General features: G+C 48.2%; 1 protein-coding gene across 2 annotated transcripts in view; it reads left to right on the forward strand.

Moving 5' to 3' along the window:
* The window catches only part of tanc1b (tetratricopeptide repeat, ankyrin repeat and coiled-coil containing 1b), a 208,350-nt gene that overhangs the window by 42,264 nt on the left and 140,092 nt on the right, over positions 1-25,994 (forward strand). For both annotated transcript variants that reach the window (XM_063214044.1, XM_063214043.1), the window contains exon 4: positions 22,096-22,206. In XM_063214044.1, coding sequence (XP_063070114.1) covers positions 22,096-22,206 — 111 coding nt within the window. The remainder of the gene's footprint in view (positions 1-22,095; positions 22,207-25,994) is intronic.

Genomic DNA, 25,994 nt, shown 5'->3' on the forward strand with positions numbered 1-25,994 from the left:
TTGGAGGGCTGGGTGTACAAGGGAAGGGGGGGCTGCTTTGAACCGGTCCTAACCATGACATGAACTGACAATTAGTCTGCGGCCTTGGCCTCTTTGTCCTCCGCAGAGAGCCTGAAGAGCGTTAAAGGAGAGAAAAGCCTCACAATGAGATGATCCAGCTCTGTTTATGCCACTTATCACCGCGTCTGGAAAACAGACAAGACGAGAAAGAAGTATGGGCGCTTAAACTTCCTTCCCCCTTTAGAAGTTTCTTGAAGTGCTGGCAATGGCTGTTGGTTTTGCCCTCAGGAGGAGTTGTTTATTTTGAGTTGTCGCTGCTCAGAGTGTAATTTGTTCCCCTGATGAGCTCTATGTTTAAAAAATGCCTAATTGCCATCTCTGAACAAGACTGTGCGGTGGAAATCAAACCGGCATTACCAGCTCTGGTGGTTTATACAATAGTCTTGTATAATCATTGTCTATTGTCAATACAATTGTCGATTACACCATAGTGTCAAGTCCTAAACCGGGTCAAAAGGAATCTGGTCTGTTTAGTATTATTCAGCAACGATTGTGATGTGATGCCCATGTTTCCAGAGGACCAGCAGAGGCGCAAGTTGTGTCGCAGCATCAGTTCAGACGGTTTAGCTGAGTCGCTGGATCGATTTGATAAACATTTAGGAAATGTCATCTACTGTTCTCACATAGTGCTAGGACCCTACAAAATGGCATTTGTGAAAAGTGGCAGAATCACTTATGCAGTGTATAACAATGCCATGCAACATTATTCCACTTTATACTTTTAATAAATGTCATGTGTTATTCCGCTCTAGTGCTAGACCCTACGAAATTGCAAATGCCATTCACAAAATGACCGAATCAGGTATGAATAACAAAATTATGTAACACAAGCTTGCCAAGTTTTTCCACTTTATGTATGGAGTTGACAAACTTTTAATAATTGTCCTTTATTGTTCCTATGTAGTGCACCGTACAAAATGCCTTTTATGAAGAGTGGCAGAATCAGTTATGTAACATTTTAACAATGCAACATAACAGTGCCAGGAAATTCCACTTTATGCACAGAGTTGACAAACTTTTAATAAATGTCATCTGCTAGACCCTACAAAATGCTACGTAAGACAATACCAAGATTTTTCACTTCATCCCCAGGATTGTTCCAAATGTTCTCATAAAAAACTCTTCCGCCTCTTCCGTCTTCTATTTAAAGGCACAGGTATGTTTGTTTTTTATTAGTATTTTAAAACAAAAAGAGAGAGGGAAGCATCAAAGAGACGACTGATCAAAAGCACATGGAGGCGGAAGCAGTAAGAAGTTGGGTGGGTTGAAGGGGGGGGCGGTGTTTGAAGGTGAAGTGAGCCCAGGAGGCATGGCAAAGGTGTGTGTGTGTGTGTGTGTGTGTGTGTGTGTGTGTGTGTGTGTGTGTGTGTGTGTGTGTGTGTGTGTGTGTGTGTGTGTGTGTGTGTGTGTGTGTGTGTGTGTGTGTGTGTGTGTGTGTGTGTGTGTGTGTGTGTTCATTGCAAACATATTCACAAAAGGCAGCAAAGTCACGGCAGCTCATAGTGAATGGGGGAAGAGGTGAAGATGTTGAGGCAGGCCGCTGCCTGGAAAAGGGTGTGTGCGTGTGCGTGTGTGTGTGTGCGTGTGTGTGTGTAATTGTGTGTGTGTTTGTGTGTGTAATGTGTGTGTGTGTGTGTGTGTGTGTGTGCGCGTGCGCGCATGTGTTTAAGCAGCAAGCAGAAAGGGGTGGAAATCCTCCACTCCCGCTGGCCTCGCAGGGAGGTGTTGAAAACAGCAGGAAAGCTCACAGCTACACTTAATAAAGACGCAGCCGCATCCCACCTGTACCACAGAGGAAAAGAGAGAAGGAGGGAGAGAGAAAGGAAAAGAGAGAAGGAGAGAGAGAGAAAGCGGGAGAAAGGAAGCGAGAAAGAGACCTCAGCATGTCTCTACCAGTCGAGTATGTTTGCTTAAAAAAAAAAAGAAAGAAAAAAAGAAATTGCCAGCCAATGCCTTTTTGAAGTGGGAGTGAGACTGTTTAATTCACCTAGGCTGTGGTGGTGTATTTCTCTGTGGGGTGGAAGCTGGTTTTTAATAGAAGTCATGTGTCAGCATTACACAGATGTAGTGTAAACAGAACACTACTAGTGCAGACCAAACCCATCCCATCCCCATCACTCACAGCTTACTCAGAGTCAGAGACCCCCACTTAGTGACTCACTGGAGATACACACAAGCAGTGTGTGCTTGTGCGTGCGTGCGTGCGTGCGTGCGTGCGTGCGTGCGTGCGTGCGTGCGTGTCATGAGACACTGTGCTGTTCTGTATTTCTAGATAGCATCATGTGTGCAGTGCCTTCTTAAATGTGTAATTTGCACGTTTTTGGATTCCATGTTACACGTGCCATGTGTATCTGTTGCTTTTATGAGGTCCCCACCTCTCTTTACCTTTGGTTACCAATGAAGTGAACTGAAACTGTGTGTTTGGTGCTGCCATGTGCCAGTTTACCTACGGGTACCAATAAAGTAAACTGAACTGAACTGATGTGTGCACCTGGAACGTGTATTCAAGCCATATTTGTGGTGATGTTTGTGTTCTAGTTTGCAGAGGTGAGTCCTCCCCTGCCTCCTTGTCTTTCTTCTCCTGTCTCTCCTTTTCCTCCTCCTCCAGTGGTCCTCCTATTTTTGTCTCTCCTTTGCTCCTCCTCTTCCTTTCGCCTTCCTCCTCCTCCTCCTCCTCCTCTCATCCTCATCCTCCTCTTCCTCTCATCCTCTTCCTTTCCTCCTGTCTCCTTCTCCGCCTCTCTTCCTCCTCCTCTTCCTCTCTTCCTCCTACTCCTCCTCTCGTCCTCCTCCTTTCTCTTTTCCTCCTCCCCCTCATCCTCCTGTGCTGTAGCACCACTTCACTGTCTCCTTGGCTGACATTCACCCCCTTCCTCTCTCCCTCGGCCGGCTCACTGTGGGTCTCCTCTTCTGATCTTGCATTCCTCAGCTGTGCCCTCGCTCCTCTGCTCTGCCTTCCTCTGCTCTCCTCTCCTCTCCTCTCCTTCCCCAGCAACGGAGCAGCAGCAGCAACCACCAGCCCCATGTCTGTCTTTCTCTCTCTCTCTCTCTCTCTCTCTCTCTCTCTCTCTCTCTCTCTCTCTCTCTCTCTCCAGCCTCACGTCTCTCTCGCCGGCTCTGAGCCTCACGTCAGCCGTGTGCTGCAAAAAGGAACGCGATTCGGAGCCAATTACAGACACATCAAATGGCTGCACAGCACACACCACTGGCAGGGGGCTTTGATGTGGAACAGAGGAGAGAGGGAGGGAGAGTGAAAAAGAAAGAGAGAGAGAGAAAGAAAGAGTGAGTGATGACTTACAGAGACAGATGGAAGGAAAGAAAGTAAGTATAGAAGTGACCATGTGTTTGGCAGGAGTTTTGGGGTTTACTGAATGTTGTGTTTTTTTCTTTTTTTAACGGAGCCTAAGGTGACCCTGTGTGTATGGCCACCTCAGCCTTGTGTGTGCGTGCGTGCGTGCATGTGTGCGTGCGTGCATGTGTGCGTGCGTGTGTGCGAGGCCTCAGCCCAGCCCAGTACACTGTCCCGCTTGAGCCTCCCAGGGCAGAGCTCGGGCCTGACTCCACACTGACCCCCGCTGGCCACATCAGGTCATTAGATCATGTCGCTGCCGAGACTCCGGTACACCCCCCTAGGTCATAGAGTTGCTGCCTTGAGCTCAGTCACGATTCTCTTCCTTCCTTCCAAGCTCTCCACTCCATCCCACTGCTCCACCCCACCCCACCCCACCCCACCTCACACCTTCTCCATGGGGACGTCGTAACATGCTGCCTGGTTTCCAAGGTCAACCAGGTATGGCTCTGTGCTTGGTCACGAATTCCTCTGCCTTCCTCCCCCTCCAAGTGTCCCACTCGCCATCTCATTCCACTCCACCCCATACCAACTCCTATGTTGCTCTGTGTGCATTCACAGTCTTCTTCCTTCCTCCTGGCACCCCACCACATCCCACTCCTTCACCCCCCACACCATCCCACACTTAGTCCTGCCTTCCACAGCACCCTGGGGGATCGTTTTGTTCTGAGCCATGGCTGAGAAAAGCACATCGCTTCTCCTCCCCCTTGGCAGGTTGGAGTGAGCAGGTTCCCCATCAGCCCTCTCCTCTGCCCATCCCTTATCAGTCACCCCACCATCTTGCTGCCTGCTAGTGTCCGCACGCAACACTGCCCTGCATGCTAAGCAGTACGGCCACAGCACTAACACTCCACTAACACTGTCCCATTTCAGACACCCGTTTGTTAACATGCCATGAGCCATGCTGGATGCAAACATATTTATAAAAAACTATTGTTAAACTATAGACTTGTTACAGTCCATGGTTTTATACACTGTAACCACAACCACTCGTGGGGTCATCCCAGTAGTGCCGAATGACTTGCTGCCCTGTATGTTAAGCAGTAAGCAAGGCCCTAACTCCAACTTTTTTTCCATCACCAGCTAAAATACCTAGTAGATGTTAAAAGTTAAAACACGTACTCACTCATAGGTGAAAGTGGCTAGAGAGTGTCTTTTCTATCAGCCAAACATAAATGTTCAGCAGCATTTGGTTGGTTGGTTGGTGTTGTTAATTTACAGCCCTGGCAGTAAGACGACAAAAACTTTGACTGCAGTTCTACCATAGCCTTGATTCCACTTGGCTGCCGGACTGTGTGGCGTGCGTCCTGTGTGGGGACTGTGTGTGCGCGCGCGTTTGTGTGCGTGTGGCTTTACACGTCTCACACACACACACACATATAGAGTGTGCAGGCAGACTGATGTGCTCAGCTGCGGCATCTTACGAGGCATGATGTGACATGATCAGTGATGGCTTTAGCATCTGCATGTATGGAGCGCAGCAGCTCTGGAGGAAGCAGGGGGTCCTTCGAGGGGCATATGTTTGCGTCTTTTTTGGCCGAGGATCCTCCTCAGCGCAAGTCAAGAGAGCATTTCTATATCATCGCACCAGATGTTGGCTCAGGCAGGCCTCGAGAGAGTAACGCGGGGTAACTGGCAGGTTCAGACTGATGTCTGTGTTGGGGCCCTTTGAAAGTCCCCCTCTGTCCACCCCCCTCTATCGTTCCTCCGCCCCTTCTTTCCTCTCCGCCCCACTTTTTTTCTTCAGAAACTTGAAGAGAGTTTCAGATTTTTTTTTCGTACTCTCTCTGATGTTGTCATCCTGTTTCTAAACTCATTTGAACCGTCTCTCCTCCCCGTCCCCGTCCCAATCTCCCTGCACCCGTTTTCTTAGTTTACAGTCCAAGGAAATTCTCAGTGCTCCATTCGAGGTAGTTATTCTATCGCCGGGTACGCAACACATGAATGAAGCCATTCATTCATATCAGGGAAGCGAATTGGGGCGAAGGCAAGCCAGCAGGGGCGAAGTGCAGCAAAAAATGTACTTTAATATTATGCAAATAAGGAGCAAATTTCGCCTCAGAGGGCCAATCAAATCAGCAACATAAATGTTTCAATCAATTTGATTCCCAGTCTACAACTTGCTGACCGTTGAGCTGTCAGAATGGAACACTGAATTTCACCTCTCTTCGCTTTTCTAGTTTAGCCTGCATGTGTCCTCGGCATAACCCATCCCAATTCCCTGCACCGGTTTTCTTAGTTTGCGGTCCAAGAAAAGTCTCACACAGGGCTCTGTAGTACGGCAGTGCTGTATGGGAGGCAGCTATTCTAACTCATCTCATCAGTATGGCTGTCAGGCGCCGCCAGCTCAACAGAGCTGCAGTTTGTTCTCCGTCCGCATCAGCTCTTCACAGAGCGGGTAAAAGCAGCACGCTCGCACGGACACACGCGCACGCATACATGTGCTCGTGCACACACGCACACGCACACGCACACGCACACACACACACACACACACACACACACACACACACACACACACACACACACACACACAGACACAGACACAGATACACACAGAGACATCGACACACACATACAGACACACACACACACGCGCACACACATACAGACACACACACACACACAGACACACACACACACACAAACACTGTCCCCCTAACACCCCACAGTGTCTTTCTGCTTGCGCTCTGGGAAAACGCAGTCAAGGGTAAGGATCAGAGGTGGCAACCGACGAGTCAGTGGAGGAGAATATTAAGTACCTCATTTTTTAGGTCTGTCTGCCAATCTGCATTGCAACACTTTTTTGGAAGGGGAAAGGTGTCCTGAAGTGTGTGTGTGTGTCTGGGTGTGTTTGTGGCGGTCCGTGTGCCTGTGTGCGTATGCGTGTGTGCGTGTGTGCATGTGTTTGTGGCAGTCTGTGTGACTATGCGTGTGTATGCATGTGTGAGCGTACGTGTGTGTAAGCGTACGTGTGTGCGTGTGTGCGAGTACGTGCGTGTGAGTGCGTGTTCATACGTGTGTGTGTGTGCGTCCGTTCGTCCGTGCGTGTAGAGGATGCCAATGTCATGCTGATGGCTTCCCAAAAATGAAGGCAAGCACGTCAGTCTGCAGCCCCTTGTGCCACATCTGAATAAGTTGAAGGCCTGGCCTAGTACATGACATTTTTCCCCTCTTTCTTTTGCCTCTTCTCATTCTTCTTCTTTTCCTCCGTCGCTCCCCTGGATGACAGGCAAGCTCACACAACGTGGAGAGAGAGAGAGAGATGAAGCGAGCGCAGCAGCCTCCCTGCCGGCATCATCTGCGGCCCTTATTATTAAATGACATTTCTAAAGGTCTCTGGCTTTTTAATGTTCACGGGCTAAATGCTGTGCCATCCTTATGCATTAGCCCCCAGGGTTCTTGGCGTTATTGACCTGTTCCCCTTTCCTTAATTCACAGGAAGGCATAACTCAAAGGGGATATCCAGGGTTCGTACGGTCATGAAAAACCTGGAAAAGTTATGGAATTTGAAAATTCAAATTTCCAGGCCTGGAAAAGTTATGGAAAACGTATTTTTGGTCAAAAGTTTTGGAAAAGTCATGGAAATCCATCCAGTGTTTCATCAATTATCTTTATGAAGTTGATGCCACGGCGTAATAAAATGTAAATGTCCGAGTTCTCGTGGAAATGTTGTCTAGTGCAGGCTGCGTCTGCCTAACCATGTGTTGCCAAATTGAGTGGGTTTCAAATAACGCATGTTGTAATGGCTCCAGGCGGGTTTCAAGCGTTTTTGGCGCTAGAAATCAGTCACACCTGGCAACCCGCCTCGTAACGCGCGAGCTAGATGTAGTGTGTGCGCGTGGTGGTGAGAGGTGATCATAGCTCTAATCCTAGAAAAGAAATGTGGTTCTGTACGATATTACAGCATGTCGCGAAGTGTTACTTCAACAATGCGTGGCTTAACTTTCTGAAAAGATGATCAACAATGGCTGGAGAGGACGAAAGTTTTGATGTGTCCGTCCGATATGGGCGAAGCAGCGGCACTTGTTAGCCACCTGAAGGGCAAGATACAGCAGGCGGTTACCTCAGCTACTAACAGGTTAGCAGTTATACGCGTTGTAAAATATTTAGCGGTTCCACTGAAACGTAGCTAATGCCAAAAGGAATACAATCCTAAGACCTGTTTGGTCTTGGTTTAATTTGCCAGATGCGCTTCCGGTAAGCCCTGAGATTTTGATAGCCTATTGATAAGCAATGCACCTGCTGCCTGCGAGTGAACTTGTCCAGTGTGCTGAAAGATTACATGAAATCCGTACAGTAGTCTATGTGCAGCTGACCGCGAGCCAAACGACTACCAATGTCGGCATGACGCGCCTGTTTTGAAATACGGTATAAACGGCAGCGTGACTAGAGTTTGAAAAAGTCATCTGTGGCTTTGTTTTCAAATCGGTCAGATCGTTGCAACACAAAATGAAACTCACCCTAGCATCTCCTTGAGTGGGCGTCAGACTAGAACTATGCCACGAACAGTGCAGTCTCTCTCTCTTTTTTTTTGCTCCAGCAACGACCACAACAAATGACAACATTATCATTCTTACAGGAGCTTTGGACTGTTGTGCTTAGGCAGGTGTAGTAGGCAGGCCTATGATTTCTTACTTGGGCAGGATGAGCATTTATCCATCTCCATAGAGAGCATGTTGATACAAATGTGTCTTCATGATGATTTCACGACCTAATTTGCTATAGGCTGGCCTAGGCCTATTCATTTTCATTTCTGACTGTACATTAGACAAGCAAATTATATAACATTGGTGAATTATAGCAGAATTAATGTAATACAACATGAAGTATAATGGTTGCTTATAGCTTGTAGTAAAAGATAACCTATAGTATGAGTATGTTTATTGTTTACATATTTGTAATAGGCTAATATATAATATATTATGTCATAGTCTATAGTATAAATATATACAGTAATTACATATTTATAATATAGGCTACGTAATATAGCCTGTAATATAATACGCCCCCACCCCCCGCGCGCGATTGGTCATTGGTTTTTCGGTCCTGGAAATTCAGAAAAAGGTTTTGGAAAAGTCATGGAAAAGTCATGGAAAAAAATTGGTGAAAAAGTGTATGAACCCTGGATATCTGAAGGGGGAGAAGAAATAAATGGATTTGTGTGTAGGACTTCGGTCTTGCCTTGGAGACTATTGATTTGTTTGGGGGGTGGGGTGCGACATGGTGGGATTTAAATGAATGGCTAATTTCAGTGGTCAGCCAGGTTGGAATGAGACAGATGGCTCTAGAATAGATGACTCTACATAATCACTGGAGCAGAACATGCCTACAGTGGCAAGATGAAGTTCATGTCAACAACAAAATTAGTTTGTGGCATATATATTTAGGCTGATGACTTTAGATGAGCTTTCTAAAGTCACTTTTCTTGGTTGTCTGTATGGTATTGGCCCATATATAAATATTTGAAGGTTTGGGGCTGGAGGTTTGCACACCGGTTAATTGATTTCATAGACCTGCCATTCCCTTGACCACAAATTGGATGGATATGTATTCAGCGAGGGCTGACCCCTCATTTGCATAAACTGTTGACAGTGCATGCTTGCTCTTGTTTGGTCTTCTCTATGTTTTAGCTTTTTGTCTTCTTGTGGTTGTAACCCTCAGCTTAGCCTTGAAAATCCTCAAGTCCTTCATTTTAAACCTGGGCTGACCCACACATTCTGTGAACTACCCAACATCCACAAAGCCTTGCTTTTATCTATTCTACACCAGTCTTTTGCACTGTTTTTGTGGTCGAAATTTTGAGTATTTGTGTGATTTGGTAGGTGAACAGCAAAAGTTCATCAGAGGTTATTGAGTTATTTTATGCATGTTAAACTTGAAAGTCTTTGCTGAGCTCATTGCCACACCACCCACTTCCTTTGGGAAGGTCAGACGGCACCCACCCTCTACCCTGACCCCAGACCTCAGCACCCACCCTCTACCCTGCCCCCCAGACCCCAGCAGCCACCCCCACTCTGCCCCCCAAACCCCCGTCCCTTCAGTGGGCATTCCTCTTGAAACCCTGGACACATAAAGGCTTTTGTGAGGTGTTGGAGAGAGAGGGTCCTGTTTGCATGTGCGTGCGTGCGTGTGTGCGTGTGCGTGTGCGTGTGTGTATGTGTGTGTGTGTGTGTGAGATTGTGACTGCTCCTTCTCAGCCTGACACCTCTCCCTCTCTCTTTTCCACCACTTTACCAGCCAGTCAAACGTCGACCCCGGCACTGCACCACAGGGGGGATAGAGGTCTGGCACTCTGGCACTTCCTGACCGAAAAAAAAGAAAAAGAAAGAAAAAAACATCCAGAAACTTCTGCTAAGCAGTCAGCCTGTTAGTGAAGCCCTAATTTGTAATGCATCTACATCACTCACATCAATCAAGATCACCTGCGGAGACTTTGAAACGCCATTATCGCACTTCGCCCGTGGTGATGTCTGCATATTTCATCTGGTTTGTCAGCGGCGAAGGATGTGCTCTCTTCCCGAATGCACGAGCATGCTATCGCAGCTGGAGATCAGTGTTCTCGCTAATCTCCTCGTGTAACATTTGGGCAAAAAGAGAGCAGAGAAAAAAAGAAAACAGAGATAACCATTAAATATGCATAAAACCCTGCCCGACTTGAGATACCCCCTCCCTCACTGCTGTGGTTTGGGGAGGTGGGGTGGATGGTGGATGGTGGAGTGAGGCAGGAAGAAGTTGGAGAGAGACCGAAATACATTTCAGAAAGACGAATAGAACAAGAGAGATGGAGAAAAAGAAAGAGAGAGAAAAAAACAAGACCTTACATTACAAGGAATAATTTTGTCGATGAATGAACGGAAATTAGCATCCGAACATTTACATAATGCATACGGCGGCAGGGCCCGACTCCTTAAGAAAGCCCGCACTGGAAACCTTTCAAGCCCTGAGGTTGGAAGAGGGCTGATTAGGCCAGTGGGAAGAAGGAATACAGATTGGCACTCTGCAGATAGGCTGCGTCTGTTTCGGACCATTGTGTTGAGAGAGAGAGAGAAAGAGAGAGAGAAAGAGAGAGAGAAAGAGAGAGAGAGAGAGAGAGAGAGAGAGACGGAGAGAGAGAGACGGAGAGAGAGAGAATGATGAGAGAGAGAATGATGAGAGAGAGAATGATGAGAGAGAGAGATGGAAAGCAAGCAAGAGAAATGAGAGACAAAAAAGAGAAAGAAGGAAGGAGAGAATGAGAGGGCAAGAGTGCCTCAACTGATTTTCTGTCTTCTGAATCTTTTATGTTTGGAAGCTTGGGTTTTCAAACTGTATTTTTTTTTTCTACATCAATGTGAATACATTATGCTGAGGCACTGAACTTGTTCTGCTGGAGGGGGGGAAAGGGAAGTTTTGTCTGCCTGTGCTGTGTGTGTGGGATGCAGAAGACACAGTAGGCCTGTGCTGTTGGACTTTTACATCCGGTGAGCCCTACCACACAGAAGAAGTGCTTGTGTCAGGGGTAAATGTGAAAAAGTCAAGGAGTTCAGCCACAAGAATGTCATCCGCGCTCGAGGGTCGTCTTGAAACGATCTCTCGCACATAATATCGACATTCAGCTCTCTGCTACAATCGACATGCATGCTTTATCGGGTTCCATGGAGCATACATTGTGTTTTCTGCGTATATGAAAGTGTCAGGAAGGAGTGGTCTGCATGAGATTTAGCATTGTGATTGAGGCAATGTGAATGCATGCTTTTGTGCGGTGAGATGGCGTAAGATTGTGCGTCGCTGTGCGTGTGTGTGTGAGTGCTAATGAGTGCATGTGTGCATTTAAATCTGTTTTATCGGTGGGAGACAGAGAGGAAGTCTAAACCGGAGAGAAGACTCCGGAGCAGCACAGATGCAATTCTTTTATTCTTTTAATTAAGTACACATAGGTACATAGGAACATAATGTAAATGTGTGGGCAAAGCGAATGACCTCGTGGCAGAAAGGGCCAAATAGCTTAATGCCACGGCTCATAAGCCTACACCTGTCTGTAATCAGGGCTTCAGATAATTAGGCTCTTCTCGCCATACTACTCATGGTCTCTGGTGAAGATGGTACATCCATCAAAACGTTAGTCCCTATGTTGTGCACTTGGTTAAAAGAAGAAATGAACTGCATCTGTGCTGTTCCGGTGTCTTCTCTCAAGTTTAGATCTCCTCTCTGTCTCCCGTTGATGACAAAAAACAGAAACACGTGGAATTACCCCTTTGTTGCATGTAGTGCACTAGTCTCTGTGTACGTGTTTGCCTGTGCTTTTGAGCTTGTGTCAAGAGAGTCTGGTGTGGATCACATTCGCTCTCTGAAGCTTCAGCCAGACACAGTCAACAGGGTCACACAGACATACAGTACTCTGCCGACTGGTTGCGTCCTCACGTTCCCTCTCCCTCTCTCCCTCCCTCTTTCTCTCTCTCTCTCTCTCTCTCTCTCTCTCTCTCTCTCTCTCTCTCTCTCTCTCTCTCTCTCTCTGAAACACAGCTCATGACTTCATCCCCTCCCCTCTTCTCCCTGAGGATGACCACACACACACCCTCCAGTCCCTTCCATGAAGCCCATACACACACACACACACACACACACACACACACACACACACACACACACACACACACACACACACACACACACACACACACACACACACACACACACACTCGACCATGATCTCCAGGGCGTTTTGCAAAGCAAGCCCCTGCATACCATCCCCAGTCCCCACAGCTTTGGGCTGGAATGCCTGTGGCCATGTGCTGCTGCCCCCAGCTCTCAACTAACACATGGATATTTATCCAGCTGATACACGGAGGTAAACAGAAACCGGCCAGCTTCGCAAAGAGAAATGGTGTGGGCGATTTCGTTCAGTTTCATTCAGATTCGCACCAAAAAACAGTGCAATCGTGACTAAAATAGGCATACTATACGTTCAGCTGTGAAGTTTGATATCAGTGCCTGCCTTACTGTGTGTGTATACCAAGAGCGACCTACGCTACCGGAGGGACTGAAGTCATGATCTTTCTATGGAGGGTCGGCCAATGAACCGAGCAAGGCGAATTTGCCAGGTCAAAGTGACCTGGGTGAATAGAGCGAATTTCAGCGATTAAAAGTAAGCTATTATGATAATGACCTATGACACAGTTCCGCCAAAACAAATTGGAATATTGATATCTCCGAATGTCCCAGGCTGACAAGCCAGAACCATTATGATATTAGCTAAATCAAACCTGTCAATGTCACGTCCAGAGCGTATACAGCGAATTCATGGCGAAACCTCTTCAGCGACCCCAGCTACTCAGTAGCTTAGGTTGTTTCTCGTGTGTACACGCAGCTTTACTTGTTGCGCTGCCCTGTGTGTTGTCGTGCGAGTAACTGGTCCAGTCGGTAGGAGATTTATGGTCGTGCTGTGAGGGGCAGAGGGCCCTTTAGCTGCCATATAGGGGAGCTGTGGAGACTACTTAGCAATGGCTGGCTATGATGAAGAGGGCAAAACGGTGGAGAGGCCAGGCCCAGGGGCGGAGCTATTAAGGGGGCAAGCAGGGCTGTTGCCTCTGGGCCTAGGGCCCTCCCATATTGGTGTTGGGGGCCCATTCGTTCTTGACCTTGGCAGTCAGTATGGGGGCCCCTAATCAGTGTTTTGCCCCGGGGCCCTGTGTGCAATTGTGCCGCCACTGGCTGGGCCATATCATTTTGTCTTGTTGAGGCAGCCCCTCGTGTGAACATGGAGCTGTGGCCAGACGGTATGAAATCATGTTGGCAAGAGAGAGATGAGGGGCGAGGAGAGAAGGAGGGCGTGGAGAAAAAGAAGAAGAAAGAGGGAGCACCAGAGAGGGAAAGAGAGAGAGAAAGACAGACAGACAGAGAGAGATGGAGAGAGAGAGAGACATAAAGAGAAAGAGAGAGGGAGACAGACATTGAGAGAGAGAGAGAGAGAGAGAGGAGAGAAAGGCAGAGAGAAAGCAAAGAGAGGAACATGACAGATAGAGAGAGACTAGAAGAGGAGAGAGAATGATGCCGAACACAAGAGGAGGTAAAAATAGGTATGTTTTGGGGGAGAGGGCATAAAGCATCCCCGTTCTTTTGGCATGCGGTTCTTCTGATCCAAGAGCCTCCGCGGCCATTTTCATGCTTGTTGAACTATCGGATTCTTCATCCAGGGGGGGAGCTGAGTCAAACAGAGAGAGAGAGGCAGAGAGGCAATGTCAGAGCTAAGATGGACTCTTGGAGGAGAGAGCAACTGGGTGAGGGGGTGTAGGGAACAGCAGGGTGTGTGTGTGTTGTGCGTGCACGTGTGTGCATGTGTGTGTGTGTATGTGGTGTGTGTGTACGTACGTTTATGTGTTGCGTACGTATTTGGTTGTGTGTGTACGTGTGCATGTGTGTGTGTGTCTAGTGTGTATGTGGGAGGCGAGTGTAAACACTCCGAGCGAGCCCTCTGATGAGCTTCCAGCAGGAAGCAGATTCATGGTCGGGGGCCCAGTCGGCTGGGACCTCCAGATAAGAGAAGAGAAGAGAAGAGGGCGTCCGAGAATATCTTGTCTGCTCCAGTTTAGTAGAGAGGAAAGACAACAGTGACCAGAGAAGAGCATCCATGTATGTCCCTGGCCTCCACCTGGTCTTACAGTAAGCCAAACAAGCCATGTCAGCTCAGATCAGCTGTGTGTTAAGTTATGTGGTAACTTAGCCAGCATAGAAATACACTGATCAGAGGGAGCATACATGCCCCATAATCGAAATGTATCAACATCGCAATATAATCTGACGATTGAATCAAATTGCATCGTATCGTGGGGCATTCTTAAGTATCAAAAATAATCAAATCGCTGGCCCCTGCCCAATGCCCTAGCTCCATAACATAATAGAAGTGGAAAAGTAATTGGGGAAATAATCGAATCGTATTGTATTGTATCGTGGGGCATCGAATAATGAGGTATCGATATTGAATGGAATTGTCATGGAGGCTGTGATTTACACCCCTAGTATTCAGAAGTTTTATAAGCCAAAGTCTTGTAAACTAAACTAGTCATGTCAGTTCAGCTGTGGCAGCTTCACCAGCTCTGTAGTAACAGTCTTGGGTGAAAATGTTGTCATCTTCCTTCACCTATCCCTAAGTCCTTTAAGCTAAACTAGCCATGTCAGTTCAGCTGTTGTAGCTTAACCATATGTGTGCTAAGCTAACAGTCTTGGGTAGAAACACAGTGACACTGTGACAAGACACAAGACACTGACGAAGGCAACAGCCGACATGTTTGTCTGTTTTCTGCTGCTATGAAAAAGTTGAAAAGATTTCAACTTCAAATTGTCGCGCTCGTCGCGCAAATCGCTCTAGTCTCCAGAATCGCTTTTGTCTCTCGACTCAATACAAAGTCAATTACTTCCGTCGCTCGACTCGCTCAGATCGCAGCTGGTGTATCTCTGCGGTTAGCCAGCTGTGTGGTAATGGTCTTGGGTGGATAACACACAGACCAAATGGAGCATCCAAGCCCCTCCACTTTTACAGAGAATTTATGTCATCCAAACAAGCCATCAGCTCAGCTTTTTTGTTGCGCGTTAATGGTAACTTCACTGGCTGTGTGGTAGGACTGGTTTTGGGTAGAAACACAGCGACAAAATGTTTCATTCCCTATCGCTAAGTCTTGTAAACTAAACTAGTCATGTCAGTTCAGCTGTGGCAGCTTCACCAGCTCTGTAGTAACAGTCTTGGGTGAAAATTTTGTCATCTTCCTTCACCTATCCCTAAGTCCTTTAAGCTAAACTAGCCATGTCAGTTCAGCTGTTGTAGCTTAACCATATGTGTGCTAAGCTAACAGTCTTGGGTAGAAACACTGTGACACTGTGACAAGACACAAGACACTGATGAAGGCAATAGCCGACATTTTTGTCTGTTTTCTGCGGCTATGTAAAAGATAGAAAAATAAAAAAGTGCGATCCACCTCTTCACTTGCTAAGTTTTTTCAACTGGAGACGCACCACACAGAAGAGCGTGGTGTATTGACCAGCCTACTACTGTACTTTAGAAACACAGAGACCAAATGGAGCATCCAAGGCCCTCCACTCATTCTTAATAGTAAGTCCTGCCAAGCAAAGTAGCCATGTCAGCGCAACTGTGGTAACTTAACTGGCAGTGTGCTAACTGCTAACGGTCCAAATGGAGCATCCATCCATCCCCCTCCATCTATTCTCACAGTGCAGTAAGTCATGTACGGCACACCAGAAACAAGCCATGTCAGCGGAGCTGTGGTACTCTAACCAGCTACAGTATGTGGTAACGCTCTTGGGTAGTACCACAGTGCCAAAATATAGCATCCACCCCCCTCAGTCATGGGTGAGCGGTTAGGGTGTCAGACTTGCATCCCAGAGGTTGCCGGTTCGACTCCCGACCCGCCAGGTTGGTGGGGGGAGTAATCAACCAGTGCTCTCCCCCATCCTCCTCCATGACTGAGGTACCCTGAGCATGGTACCGTCCCACCGCACTGCTCCCCATGGGGCGCCACTGAGGGCTGCCCCCTTGCACGGGTGAGGCATAAAATGCAATTTCGTTGTGTGCAGTGTGCAGTGTTCACTTGTGTGCTGTGGAGTGCTGTGTCACAATGACAAAGGGAGTTGGAGTTTCCCAATGGGCTTTCACCTCTCCCCAATCCATCCCCCTCCAAGTCCTGTAAGCCAAAGTAGCGATGTGAGCTCAGCTGTGTTCCTTGTGGTATCTTAACCAGTGGTGTGGTTTGGTGTGGTAGTGATGGTAACGGTCTTGATTGTCTGCCCGCTACAGGAGGGCGCATTGCAGCCATTTCCCAGCCCTGTAATCAAGCCATGCAAACTGCGGATGATTCAGCATCCATCCACTTTTGTTTGGTCTGCTCTCTCTCTCTCTCTCTCTCTCTCTCTCTCTCTCTCTCTCTCTCTCTCTCTCTCTCTCTCTCTCTCTCTCTCTCTCTCTCCATCTAAATGGTTCAGTGTGACTCAAATGGCCAAACAGCACCAAGGCGTCTTCATCCCTGCAACTCTGAAAAATGGGTGTGAACTTCAAGTAAAAGAGAGCCCTCTCTGTATTGTTGCACAGTAACCATACAAAACATTCCACAGAGGGACTTTTTGTGTTGATGGGGTTAGGCGCCGTGGCTCCACTGCTTACAGATCCATTTACTTACAGCAGGTACTTACAGTCACTGAGGCTTCAGTGTACTCTACAATGGAGCCAAAATATGACTCACTGTATTTGAGTATGAAAAAAAAAACTGGGTTAGATCATTGATAAGGACACAGTTGGCCTATCAGTTTGGCTGGCAGCTTACCAATAACTACGCAAGTTGTTTCTCCTCTGTGTGTCTGTTGTGGGTGTGTAAGTATTTATGTTATTTGTTTAGCTCACTACGAATTCCAGTCTGGCTGCTCGTGACTATTCTCTGGACAAGGACGGGCATGTCTGTCTTACTGTTTGTTCCGACCGTGCTACTTTCATCCCATTTTCAAAAGGTGTTTTGATGTGAAAGGAGTGCTGCTGAGTTTTTTTGCCTCTTTCCCTCTTCTCGCTCTCTACTCCCTCTCTCCACCTCCTCTCTCTCTCTCTCTCTCTCTCTCTCTCTCTCTCTCTCTCTCTCTCTCTCTCTCTCTCTCTCTCTCTCTCTCTCTCTCTCTTTCCCTCTATCCCCGTGTGTTGTCTGTCATGCATTTCATGCGTGGAGTCCATAGATGGCAGTGTAATTCAAGTAGAGGCAGACTAGTCTGAGAGGTGACCGTGGCCGCGAGGCATGAACACCAACATGAACGTGAGCGCCAGCCGGGGGCTTGAATGTGAGACTAGCACAGCTGGAGGAGGATTTGCCAAGCTGGCTGGGGCAAAGTGCTCTCTCTCTCTCTCTCTCTCTCTCTCTCTCTCTCTCTCTCTCTCTCTCTCTCTCTCTCTCTCTCTCTCTCTCTCTCTCTCTCTCTCTCTCTCTCTCTCATATACATACATTCTCTTTCCCTTTCTATATTGCCCTTTCTTCTCTTCTCTTTCTCTTTCTTTCTTAGACCCCATCTCTCACTTTCACTCCAAGTCTCAATCCTGAGCGTTCGGGTCCTAGAGAGAGAAAGAATTGGGTTTTTTTATCCGTCTAATCTTGTTGTTACGGCTCGGGCTTCTGACACAGTCAGCCTGCTGATTAGAGTCGTGGAGAGTGGCAGGTTAGGGGAGGTCAGGGGAGGGTGGGGAAGAGCGCCTATAACTCTCTCTCTCTCTCTCTCTCTCTCTCTCTCTCTCTCTCTCTCTCTCTCTCTCTCTCTCTCTCTCTCTCTCTCTCTCTCTCTCTCTCTCTCTCTCTTGCGCGCTCTCTCTCTCTCTCTCTCTCTCTCTCTCTCTCTCTCTCTCTCTCTCTCCTGCTCCCTTGCTTGTTCTCTCACAATCACGTTCTCTCCTACATCTCTCTGCTTCCCTCACTCTCGTATAGCAAGAGAGGGCTCGCTTTTGTAGCCCTCTGGAGAGCTTTTCTGCCATGACTTTATTTGGTCAGGTCTGAAACAGGTTGGATGGCAGCCCCTCCAGCCTTTGATGTACCACCTCCCTTCCTCCCCCCTCTTCCCTCCCCTCCTCTCCTCTCCTCTCCTCTCCTCTCCTCTTCTCTCATCCCCCCTCTCCTCTCTCCTCCTCCAGCCCAGCCGACCTGTGATAAATGCTGGAGCTCCACGGCTGAGGGCTTTTATAGATGTCCACTGACACTCTCTTCGCCGCTTCAGCAGCAGCTCGTTGCCGCAGGGCGCATTTCAAGGAGGAATTAAGGGGCCCAGGAAAAAGGGGGGGGTTGGGGGAGGGAAGATAACAAATCTACACGTCTACATGGGCGTCCTAATTACTGTAGACCCCTAAAATGAGCTAAAAAGAGCCAATTGAATTGCCTTCCTGCTTTGTGTAAGATAGTGTTTCTCGACGAGGGCTCCCCAGGGGGGCGTTAGAGAGCCCTTGAGGGGCGTTGCAATTAAGTTTGCTCAGTTGCTATTAAGGTGCATTAGTCTAGTTCATTTTTTGTACAAAGTGGGGTGTTGGCAGGCTTATGATGATGTAAAGGGGGCGTTGGGAGACTTATGATGAGGTCAAGAGGGTGTTTTTTTAAAAAAGGGTTGAGAATGGCTGTTGTAAGAAAATATTTCAGGTCTTAGAAGGAGCTCATTGATTTTCTTTTTTTGTCTGTCACGCTTTCATTTTTTTTGCCTCCCATCGACCCTCCCCATTTTCTTCCCCCGTGTTGTTTTTTTTGGTCAATGCGCCACTCAGCAGGCAGTGGAAGCTCCAGTGAAGCTTTTGATGGGAGAGGTAGGGATGGAGCTGTGCAGAGCTAAGAGAAGGATGGAACGGTCTCTGTGTGTGTGCGTATATGAATAGGGGAGGTGTGTGTGCGTGCGTGTGTGCGTGCGAAAGACACATGGAGAGAGAGACAGAGAGAGAGAGAGTGTATGATTGGGGTGGCTTTGGTCATGGAGAGATGGGGTGGGGTTGGGGGTGGTCATTTAGAGATGCCCTTTGATAGTGCTGCTGTCAGCTTGAGAAAGTCATACATTAGAAGCAATCTCTCTTTCGTGGAGCTGGTTGTATGTTGCACTCAGCAAGGAACCATGACTGAGAAGAGGACGATGCAGTGGCGTTTTAGGATCAGAATGAGATGCAAGAGCAAAGTGCTATGTGCATCATACTGTAAACTATTTTGTATGCATGACACTAGAGATTTGGGTTGAGATGCAAGTGCATCTGAGTCTCTTTTTTTTGGAGAGATGGATGCACAGTGCAACTCATACAAAGTAGACCACTGGGCTGAAAAAGGAGATGCAGGGGAGGGTAGCGGAATAGCAAGTTTCAAAGTCCGTAGGGCAAACTGTATCACTGTTAACTAGATGCACTCATGCTCGCTGGAAAAGCATGTGCACACTGCAGACATGCCATAGTTGCATAGTGCATACGGAACAATGAGGTTTTTTTTGGCTCAGACGTCAGGCGGTGCAACTACATCTAATGCGGATACATTATTTATTAATTGGTATTTAATGTACTGCTATGAATAATACGCTTCTTAGATAATCCACTAAAGACAAAAGCAGTGGTTACACCACCCTGATGTGTGTGCTACTATTAAATCGCTATTGACCCATACATGTGTGTGCTTTATGTCAGTGTGAAAATGGCCATGCTTGTGTTTCAAGCCTAATTAGATGGGCAGCATATTCAAGCATATCCACGGATACTTGGAAGTGATGGACAGACACTGGCATGCATACGCACGCACGCACGCGCGCGCACACACACACACTGGAAGCGGAAATAGGAGGAGGACATAGCCTACTTCAGTGATACCGGCTCTCAGACATTCTGATTTGGTTGCTAAGAAGAATAGCCTAACAGGTACAAAGTGCTGATGGCTGAATGGGGTGGGGGGATAAGCAGGCAGGAACTGTGTGTGTGTGTGTGTGTGCGTGTGTGCGTGTGCGTGTGCGTGTGCGTGTGCGTGTGCGTGTGCGTGTGCGTGTGCGTGTGCGTGTGTGTGTGTGTGTGTGTGTGTGTGTGTGTGTGTGTGTAAGTGAGTGTGTGTGTGCACATCTGAGTATGTGTATGTGAGTCTGTGTGTATAGGTGTGTGTGAGTGCGCGTATGTGTGTTTGGTGTGTGACAGGTTGGTGGTGCTGCTACTCTGCTGGGACTCTGGGCTGGCAGAGATTTGGGTGGGTGGAGGGATGGCTAGAACAGTGGGGTTGGGGTGGGGTGGATGGAGGAGTGGAGGGGTTGCTAGCGGAGCTCCACACTGCCTGCTAGCGTGCCTGCCTTCCCTTCCCTTCCCTGCCTGGCTCTGGAGCGGACAGACGCCCCCCTGGGACTCCCTCCCCATCACCAGCCAACCAGCCGCAGCAGACAGTGGGCTGGCCAGTCAGGCATACCGTATCTCTGGCAGAGTCGACCCTGGAGACGGGAGAGGAGAGGAGAGGAGAAGAGAGGAGATTGGAGGAGAGGAGAGACAGAATGGAGATGGAGCTCCTCTGTTCTTAAGCAAATTCTGCATGGTTTCTGTGCCACTCTCCTCTCTCTTTTCTCGTTTTTTTGTGTGGTTACTTCTCATTTTCGAGCATCCTTTATGCATCGTTTATCTCTTTTTTTTCTCAACGCTCACACATGGATGAGCGTGTCCTGGTGTACGTTTTGAGCGTGTGAGCCAAAATACAGTAGGAATGCACGGATAAATAGTCACATTTCTGTGCACACGCACAGGCACACACACACATGCACATGCACGCACGCACACACACACACACACACACACGCATGCACGCATGTACTCAAACACACACACACACACACACACACACACACACACACACACACACACACACACACACACACACACACACACACACACACACACACACACACACACACTTCAAAGGTAACACACCAGTTCTTCCCCACACTCACTCTTCCCAGCCCTTGCACTCTTTACGCAGCCTCATTTCTCTACCTCTCTCTTTCTTTCTCTCTTTCGTACTTGCCTCTCTATCCCTCTCTCAGTGTGTGTCTCTTGTTGGTTCCTGAGAGGCTAATTGGTGTGGTTTCCTGCTGTAGTTTACATTCCCAGTGCAGACTGCAGCAGTGGCACAGCAAGAGGGAGAGATAGATAGATAGAGAGAAAGAGAGGGATGGGGAGAGAGAGAGAGGGGGGGGGTGTTAGATAGAAGGGGGATGGAGAGAGAGAGAGAGATGTGCGCTACAGAGTGAGATAGAGAGAAGGATTTCGTGAGGGAGAGAGGGAGATAGAGAGAGCGCTGGAGAAGCACATGAGTGATACAGATAGAGGAGAGGAGCGAGGGAGACGGTGTGTTAAGGAAAGAGGGAGGAGTGGGTATGGGGATGGGCACACAGTGTGTGTGAGCGAGCGAGAGAGAGATGAGAAAGAGAAGAGAGATGAAGGGGAAAGAGAAAGAGAGAGAGAGGGAGAGAGATGAGAAAGAGATGAGAGATGTGGGATAGAAAGAAAGAGGGGGAAAGATAGAGAGAGACTGAGAGAGAGAGCGGCGGGGGCAGTGAGTTAAGGAAAGAGGCAGCAGTGGGCATTGGGATGGGCAGAGAGAGAGAGAGAGAGAGGAGCGCGGTTGTTTGGTGGGTTGGTGTGTTGTACTGGGGGAGTTGGGCAGCCATCAGCAGTGGGAGCGGGACTCTTCCCATGGCTCTCTCCACTCACCCCAAATCCCATCTGGAAAAACTAAATCCTGCCCCAAATTCCCTCTCCTCTCCTCTCCTCTCCTCTCCTCTCTCTCTCTCTGCTCCTCTCCTCTCCTCTCCTCTCCTCTCCTCTCCTCCTCTCTCTCTGACTTTATCTCACTGTCTCTCTCCTCTCTCCCTTTTCTTTCGTTCTTTCCCCTGTATCACTTTAATTTCCTCCTTTTGCTCCCCCCCCCCCGCTCTCTCTCTCTTATTCATATTCCTGTTTTTCTTCCCTTTGTTTTCTCTCTCTCTCTCTTACTCTCTATTCTGTCCATTTCTCTCTCTTCTCTGTCTCTCTCGTCTTGTACTACCGTCTTCTCTTCCACTCTCTTGTACACACACACACTCACTTTATCCCTCCCCCTCTCTCTCCACCCCTCCCTCCCTCACTCACTCACTCCGTCTCTCTCTCCCCCCCCCCCTCTCTCTCTCTCCCTCGCTGGCTCCGACTGCAGGACCAATCAGGAAGCCTAAGTATGTTGAGAGCCCTCGCGTTCCCGGAGACGCCATCGCCTCGGCTCTGAGGAAGGTGGCAGCCGACAACAAGGACTCCTCCGCACACAATGGTGAGTCCCTTAACTTACCTTACCCTACCTTACCTTACCTTACCTGCGTTGAGTTTGTGTGTGTGTGTGTTTTTGTCTATCTTTGTGTGTCCCGGTATGTTTATGTCCAACTCTCTCACACACTGTCTTACATGTGTGTGTGTGTGTGTGTGTGTGTGTGTGTGTCTGTGTGTCTGTGTGTCTGTGTGTCTGTGTGTCTGTGTGTGTGTGTGTGTGTGTCTGTGTGTCTGTGTGTCTGTGTGTCTGTGTGTCTGTGTGTCTGTCTGTGTGTGCGTGTGTTTGTATATCAGTATGCATATGTACAACTATTCACCCACAATAGTGGGTGTCTTACACATGTGTGTGTAATTCGTACTTATGTGTGTGTGTGTTCGCGTGCGTGTTGCTATGTGCGTATATGTACATGTGTGCCGGGTTCCTCTCTCCTCTGTGCTGTGTTTGCTGGAGGATGATGGATTGGGTGAAAATGAAAGCGGCGGTAATAATAAACCAATGAGCCTCGTCCGGAGGAATTCACAACTTGCCTGGAGTCACAGCCACCGCTACTGGGAGTCCTCTACTCCTGGAGCAGGCTCCTTAGAGACGCAACGCATTGTGTGCAGAAGATGTGTTGGTGATGAATGGGCTTTTGGGAAGGTGCTTTCAGGTCGTGTGTGTGCGTGTGCGCGTGCGCGTGTGCGTGCATGTGTGGTTGAATTATGTTGTTGTGGTTAAAGAATGTTCACTGGTTTCTGTAGCTCTTGTATATTGTGTGATGACCAGACCGCGCTTAATGTAACATGCAAATGTTCAATGAAAATGGACTTAGATTGTGTTTGTGTCTTTGTGTGTGTTGTCGGGATAAGTTAAAGAGTGCCAGAATACGCTTCGCCACTTGCAAATATGGAGGGAGTGTTCAACCGCAGATTTATCAAAACACAACACTTTGGAAGTTCTGTGTGTGTGTGCGTGCATGCTTTAGCGCGTGTGTGTGTGTGTGTGTCTACTGCACTGTGTGTGTGTGTGTGTATTTCACCATGCTGCCCTATTATGCTTTCCAGACGAGGGTGGAGCGGAGTTCCTGTCACAGGCTTAAATGGAGTGCTAGCGCTGTGTTATCTTTAGTTAAAAAGCAAGCACAGTTTAGTTTTTTTGCGCGCCCGAGAGGTACCCTCTCATTGTAAGACTCCCATAACATTGGAGGAGAGAGAGGGGTCCCGGCTCTCTTGCAAGGGGCTGTAGCTAGCTGTGGTGTGTTTGTCTAGCGATCGCGACTTAGGATGTCGGGGATCTGTACGTGTGTAAATTTGTATTTTAAAAAAAAGTGTGTGTGTGTGTGTGTGTGAGAGAGTGTGTGTCGGTGTGTGTGTGTGTGTGTGTGTGTGTGTGTGCGTGTGCTCTGGTGTGCACTCTGGTGTGCGCTCTGCTGTGTGTGCTGGGTGTGAAGGCTGAGAGATCTCTTGGGGGATCATGGCTTGGTGTAAAATAATACGCTGTGCATTTTTCTGTGTGGCTCAGAATATTGTGCGCGTGTGTGTGTGTCTGCGTGTGTCTGTGTGTGTGTGTGTTTAAGGGTGTGTGTGTCCTTGCATGGTGCAGTCTTTCTTGGGAACATACTTACTGGCAGTGCTAGCTAGTGTGGCGGGGGCAGTATCAGCTTACATTATATATGCGTTTCCATGCAGTACAGGATTGTATGCTCAACACTGCGTTCTACTACATATGTGCCCGGCTCGCTGTACGGTACACGTGTGTGTGTGTGTGCGTGTTCGTGTGCGTGCGCGTGCGCGTGTGTGCGTGTGTGTGTGCGCGTGCGTGCATGCGTGTGTATTTCTGTGTGTGTGTCTATGTGTGTGTGTGTCTGTTTCTGTCTGTGTGTGTGCTCGTGTACTTTTGTGTGTGTGTGTGTGTGATAGGATATGATGCCAGCACAGTGTCATCTCATGCCAGCTGTGTGGCAGTCAGAAGACCCGTGTCAGTGTCATACCCGTGCTATGATGTCATAAGAAACCCTCAGAGAGGCCTCACACTAGAGTGTAGGGCCACTGAAGCTGAAGGGTGTGTGTGTGTGTGTGTGTGTGTGTGTGTGTGTGTGTGTGTGTGTGTGTGTGTGTGTGTGTGTTGTGCGTTGTGCGAGTATGTGTGTGTGTGTGGTTATATGACGGGGGATAGAGGGAGAGAGACAAACAGACAAAACGAGAGACAAAGAGAAAAAGAAAAAGAGAGAGAGAGAGAGCTTCTGCATTAAAGAACCTATGAAAGTTTGTATATAATTTCAACAGATGGCATATAGTGTTTATAGTACAGTGGCCATAGTTACTGCCCCGCTTGGTTTCCATACCACGGTATATGGGGCGCCCCAGCAAAAAAAAAAAAAAAAAATCTGTGTGAATTCCTGAGGGTCAGCCCCAGGTTGTGTGTCTTAAAGTGCGCCCAAATATAAACCTAGAGTCCCAGAGTGTGCCGCCGCCTGCTTAGTGCCAACCCCCCAACACCAACACCACTCAACCCCTCGGACAGATTACTGCACGGGCCTACCGGGCCCAAACCCAGGGGCCCAAGAGTCAAGGGGACCCTGAAGGCCAAGCTTGTCTATTTCCATTCTCACAAGGCGTTAAAATCACACTTTTAGCAACTGCATTTTCACATTTTCTCATCAACAATAACAACATAGACTCTCACATCTGGCCTAAAACCCTGCACCATTTTATATACTAGAAACAGCCGTTGAGGATGGGGGCTTTCTTGTTGCCGGGCCCAGGGGCCCATGAAATCATAGTCCGTCCCTGTGCAACCCCAACCCCACCCACCCGCTAGTCCAGTCCCATCCCACTGCACCCCACCCTTCTCTGCTCTGCTTTGCTTTGCTTTGCTTTGCTTTTCTCTGCATGCCAGTGCAGCATACCCATACCACTCTCCCCTCCCCCTCTCCACCACCACCACACGCTACAGACAAGCTCCAGTCACACCCTTCTGGACTGACCACAGTCCAATAACCCCCTCATCCACATCATTCTTTCTCTCTCTCTCTCTATCTCTCCATCTCTCTCTCTCTCTCTCTCTCTCTTTGTTTTTCTGTCTGTCTTTCACTTTCTTTCTATTCTTATTCTTTCTTGCAACTCTCTCTCTCTTTCTCTCTTTCTCTCTCCTCTCTTTTTTATGTGCCTGTCATTCTATTCTTTCTCTGTCACACTTGTATGTACACACACACAGACGAAGACCCACACATGCAAAGAGACAACCGTTTCCCTCCGTGGTGCCCCCTTCCTACTGAGACCCATACATAAACATACAGTCAGACACACATAAAAACATGTTAGAGACAGGAGAGAGAGACTGAGAGAGAGAGAGAGAGAAGGAGGGAGAAACACTCGTGTAGTCGTGTGTGCACACTGACTGACAGCCATACATATACATAAGCAGTGGAGTATGTTTAGAGATGGCAGGCCTGTCTTGACCCCACGTGTGTGTTCTTGCTGGTGCACACGCAGCAGTGCTCTCTCTCCATAATCACAATGGCACACACATGCTTTCTTTCTCTCTCTTTCTCTCTCTCTCACACACACACACACACACACACACACACACACACACACACACACACACACACACACACACACACACACACACACACACACACACACACACACACACACACACACACACACACACACACACGCGCGCGCGCGCACGCACACGCACACGCACACTCTCTCTTTCTCTCTCACACGTTCGTTCTCTCGCTCTTGCACACACACTGTCTTGCACACACAAAAACATACACACTTTCCCCTGTCAAACACATACCC

Source organism: Engraulis encrasicolus, chromosome 13 (genome assembly GCF_034702125.1).
Source record: "Engraulis encrasicolus isolate BLACKSEA-1 chromosome 13, IST_EnEncr_1.0, whole genome shotgun sequence".
Classification (NCBI taxonomy): Eukaryota; Metazoa; Chordata; class Actinopteri; order Clupeiformes; family Engraulidae; genus Engraulis; species Engraulis encrasicolus.